The sequence below is a fragment of the Megalops cyprinoides genome, chromosome 1 (genome assembly GCF_013368585.1).
Source record: "Megalops cyprinoides isolate fMegCyp1 chromosome 1, fMegCyp1.pri, whole genome shotgun sequence".
Classification (NCBI taxonomy): Eukaryota; Metazoa; Chordata; class Actinopteri; order Elopiformes; family Megalopidae; genus Megalops; species Megalops cyprinoides.
In genome coordinates, this window is record NC_050583.1 from 66,243,013 (window position 1) to 66,247,871 (window position 4,859).

The following is a 4,859-nucleotide window of genomic DNA, read 5'->3' on the forward strand; positions in this document are numbered from 1 at the left end:
AAAACACTTGGTGTAGGATGTTTCCTGGTAAGGAAAGTTAGACTAAAGCACTGGTCTTCATCCCAGTACAGCCTAAGGCTGCCCCCGGCACTGAGGCTCACTTGAAACTGCAACAATGTCCATGCATATGCATTTTATGCATTTGCAAGTTTAGTCTTACTTTACACTGGAAAACGTGGATGGCTTCCCAGGTGTTTAATTAGAGCATATGGTGCAAGTCTGACTTCAGGCCACTTTGTTCTAAAGGGACCCTACCTGGGCATATCTGTGAAAAAAATGTATTATGCATATATATTATATATTATATTCATATAAAATATGTATATATAAAACTACAAAAAAGTCTGTAGCAATCGGTTAATTTTTCTTAAATACGGAATACTGTTCTGAAAACATGAATTATAATCATATATTGGATTTTATATTTCATCCAATATTTCAATTTTATAAGGGTAACAGGGCATCAGGGAGCTGAGATTGTAACCCAGTTTAGCAAAACTGTGTTTCCATGCACAACTGGTGGAACTGCGTGAGATTACTGAAAAATTGTCGTAAATCTCAAGCAGTTATTTTCATTTCACATCAGATGTGGCAGGCTTGATGTGATGTTACTGAGTGGGTACTTGAGATGCATAAAGTTATTTCAGATCTTAATTAACAATTAAACAGTCTCTAAACTGAGACTGAAATAGGAAAAAATGAATCTATGGCTTTGTTACACTACACTAACATTACCCCCATTGTCTTGAAGTGCTGAAAATAGTAGATCTGGGGAGCTAAAGTATCCCCCAAGGTGCAAACAAACACGAGAAGACAGTAGTCTCATGTATACACATTACTTTATCAAAGAATTACATATAAAACAAAATTTCATTTAGAAAAAACTTTTTTTTTTCAAATAACTCAGTTTCAACTCATTCTCTCAACTGCAATAATTAACCTGAACAAAGTCACATTAAAGAAAAACGTCAGGTAAAGAAGATGAACAGACTAAATGACCATTCTGTTTTTTTTTTTCTTTTTTTTGTTCCCAAAATCATAATGCACCACACACCATTAATTATATGTATATATCATATAAAAATATATGTTTTTATACCTGTTTGTTTCTTGTGTTCACAGTATGTTTCAAAAAATACACTCGATCTCGAAGCAGCCTTGATTAATGTGAGCTGTTTCCCAGACAAACACTGTCACTATGGGCTCAAGCAATCACTTGCCTGCATTCACTAAACATGGACATCCCATCTTTCATAGGGTCCTGTCAATCCCTGGGTTACGTGTGCTCGCACGCAGTCACCTCAGGTAGAGCCGTCAAGTCCTGGATGACCACCTGGGGAGGCGTGGGCATCGGCTGGGCATGTGGGACGGAGTTTTTCTGCAGCTCAATCCCGAAGGCAGGGGGCGTGCTTTGCAACTGTCTCCTGTACTGCACAAAGCTGCAGGTCTTAAGGATTATGGCTATGATGTTCTTGCCCATCAGGATCCCGGAGACCCTCATGTCCTTGTAGAAGATCATGTTGCCGCCCCTGATGAACAGGGTGATGATGTTGATGGTGACCAGGCTGAGGATGGGGTAGAGCATCATCTTGTGGGGGACGATGTTGATGCCCTGCATGCTGATCTCGCTCAGGGACACACAGGGCAGAATCAGCAGCAGGATGTAGCAGTAGAAGAACATCAGGCCCTCCGCCCACAGGGGGAGCCCTTTCTTCTGTGGCTCCCACAGGTTAGCCTGGATGTCCAGGATGTCCAGGAGGTCCACCACCACCCAGAACAGCCGGTTGCGGATCTCCTCCCTCTTCTTGAAGGCGCGCACGTACTCCATGTGGTCGATGGCCACCAGGATGACGAAGAGCACGGGCACGCAGATGGAAAGCAGCAGCGTGAGGGCCTTGCGGGCGATGGTGTCCAGGCTGGAGCGGTCCGCCTTGTAGTTCTGGTAGATGAAGTAGACCTTGATCTCCAGCACAAAGATATAGAGGAACCAGAGGATCATGGCGTAGCCGCGCTTAGCCGTGCGCACCTCGGCGCCCACCCACACGGCCACGTAGCGCAGAATGATGAGGAAGCAGATGTCCCCCACCATCACCATGATGCAGATGCCGATCTTGCGTGGACCCTGGTTCTGCTCCACCAGGTAGGCGTCCATCAGCGCCATGCTGCTCATGATGAGGATGGTGGACAGGCACACGTGGGGCTTGTTAGCGGGTGGGGGTGGCACCATTTTGACAGGGGTGGGGAGGTGGGCGGAACGGGGCTTTAACAGGCAGTGCAATCAATGACTCTCAGATGATTAGAGACAGTGGGGTTAGCTAGCAGCCTTCCCCATGGATAATCTCATGGCTAGTCACCACCTGCTTTAGTTGCACTCCTGGTTTATGCAAAGATAGAACCTAACAGTCATGGAGTACATAATCATGAATCAAAGAACGTATATATACAAATGTATATATAAATATTCTGTCTGGCTGAATGTTTGCCTATCACACAAGCTAAGCCAAATGCTTTATACTTAATTATTTAGACCTACTATATGCACACAGAGTATGCATAGTTTCAGGATGCTGTTGTTTGATTCTTTGATTTTTTTCTAATCGAATAAATTTCAGGAAGTCTTTTAAACAGTCAATGTCACACATAAGTAGCACTGTTTAGTATTCCCATAAATTGCAGGATGGAGCAGGATGTGAAAGGAGGCAGTAATCAACCGCGTACTTACTTTTTTTCTCTCTTTATAATTTATCATAATGATAAGCAGGGAGAAATTTTCCACGCTATTTTCTTCCGTGAAATGCTAATCTGAAATGGCATAGCCGAATTATAATCCCTAGAGAGGCTCGAAGATAAAATTAGTACGATGCACGATGTCCTTCTCTCGTGTTGCTATTCCACCAAAAAAGGAAAAAAAAAAACTCTTTCAAATAAAAAAGAACAAATCACACATAATCCACTTACAGTCCAGCAGCGTGTGTTTTATATTGATCAGAAAGTCCAATTTTAAGTGAAGAGTAGAAAACTGCATTTCACCAGAGAGAAAAATGTCCCTTGATTTTCTCTGTCAGATCCGAAAGAAAATGAACCCAAACTCACGACAACAAAGAAAGATAGAGAGGGAAAGTTTTTTTGAAGTGGGATCCCAGAGAGGGGGAAAAAAGCCCCTTGTCTTCCCAAAAAAGCTGTCTCTCACTTCAAAGACCCGATTCCCTCAACAACAAGATGCGTGTATCCATGCTGAGGGACGGGGTTTGGATCCTGTGAGCTGGGATCCCCGGTGCGGGTGCGTGACCGTCGCTGAGTCCCCTCAGCGCTGAGTGAGCACCTCTCCGCCGCCTCCCTGCCACTCCACTGCTGAGGAACGGCCCCCCGTGACGAGCATCATCACAGCGGCTTCCTCCCCCCACCCCCCCCCCGCTCCTTCCTCCCGCCCTCCCCGCCCCCAGCTGGAAGCGGGAAGATGCTGCGACTGGAGCGCCGTCAATTCCTCTCCGCGCTCAGCGCCCTCTGCCAGAGACCCTGGACCGGCTCCGAGGCAGACCGCGGCACGGATACTGTTCTCCTTTGTGCATTCACTGCGAGCCTGCCCTGTTGAGCCAGAGGCGCCAGCAGCTTTTCAACCGAGTCGCTTTTTTTTTTTTTTCCTTTTTTTCCCTTTCTCCCTCTCCTCCCTCCTCCTGCTTATGTGCATTCAGCCATTGGCTGCATGGAAGGGACACTTGGCAACCCACAGCTGCAAGGGAGAGCGAGGCTGGTGTGAAAGCTCGTCCGGGGGCCGAGAGGGAAGAATAGCCGGCCCTGTGTGAATTTAAATTAATGCACAACTTATCTCTTCCTCTCTGTCTCTCTCGCTCTCGTTGCGATTTAGCTTCTCCGCTTGCTCCGCAAACATTGCCCTCTTCCTTCCAGCAGATGCCTGGGGATTGCGTGGCCTTGTGTCTCGTGTACACTTCACGCAGACTTCAGAGGTGGAGAGTAGGAAAAAAAAAATGCTCAGAGCAGAGAGGAGTTGTGCAGACAGTGCTGGAGAAACGCAGCTGCTCAATAAACGTGCCCTGTGTGCTTCTCGTCGGTCCAGGGAGGAAAGGCGGCTGGGGGGGTGAGGCACTTACTGCGCTTTTACCTGAGTTTTCGCATTGATTCTATGAGGGGGCAGTGAATCGGGAGACAGATTGAGCCCGGAGACAGACGGAACAGGGGAGACACAATGAATTTACAATGAACAAAAACAGACATATCTATACACACACCAAACTGCAGGCGCGCTTCAAAAACAAGAGTGACTCACCAATATTTACCTGCTTTGAATCCACTGCTCTGTTTGTGTTCCATAGGATGATTGTTGGATGATATCGATATTGCAATATTGTATCGACAGGGATAAGAGCCAGTGAGAAAAGCATAGCCAAGAGATTGACAGCACGGTAAACATAGTTTAGAGTGACAGTGAACAAAGGGAGTCATTTGAAAGACAAATATTGGTACTTGTGGACTTCACAAACAGTGAAAGCTGCCAAGGACAAAAGTACACTCAGCTTTAACTTATTTATCTGCAAAAAGAACTGTAACCCATTATCAATATTTAGTGGTGCCAAGCAAGCTGTAAATTGAGCTTAAAAATGAAATATGCAGCGCATTGCCAGATCTTCCCCAACAAAGCATTATTAATTCCATACAATGAAAAATTATTTCATATGTTAATTACTTAAAATGTTAACTAATGTTAATGTTAATTATTTAAAATGTTAAGTGCATGTTATAGGCTTATATAAAGCTAAAAACTGTATAGATATTCAAAATGTGGTCTTTGAACCATGTAATAGTTTTGTAGTTCTGTTTGAATGAATGCAGTTTTCAGCCAA

General features: G+C 44.9%; 1 protein-coding gene across 1 annotated transcript; it reads right to left on the minus strand.

Moving 5' to 3' along the window:
* Positions 1-1,182: 1,182 nt before the first annotated feature.
* On the minus strand, positions 1,183-2,934 carry LOC118788927 (transmembrane protein 121-like). The gene has a single exon (XM_036545144.1). The coding sequence runs from the start codon at positions 2,225-2,227 to the stop codon at positions 1,277-1,279; it is 951 nt and encodes a 316-aa protein (XP_036401037.1). The 5' UTR covers positions 2,228-2,934; the 3' UTR covers positions 1,183-1,276.
* Between the last annotated feature and the right edge of the window lie 1,925 nt (positions 2,935-4,859).

What these genes read in the sequence shown, in the direction of transcription:
- LOC118788927 (XM_036545144.1), bottom strand. Translation starts at nt 2,227, where the DNA reads ATGGTGCCACCCCCACCCGCTAACAAGCCCCACGTGTGCCTGTCCACC.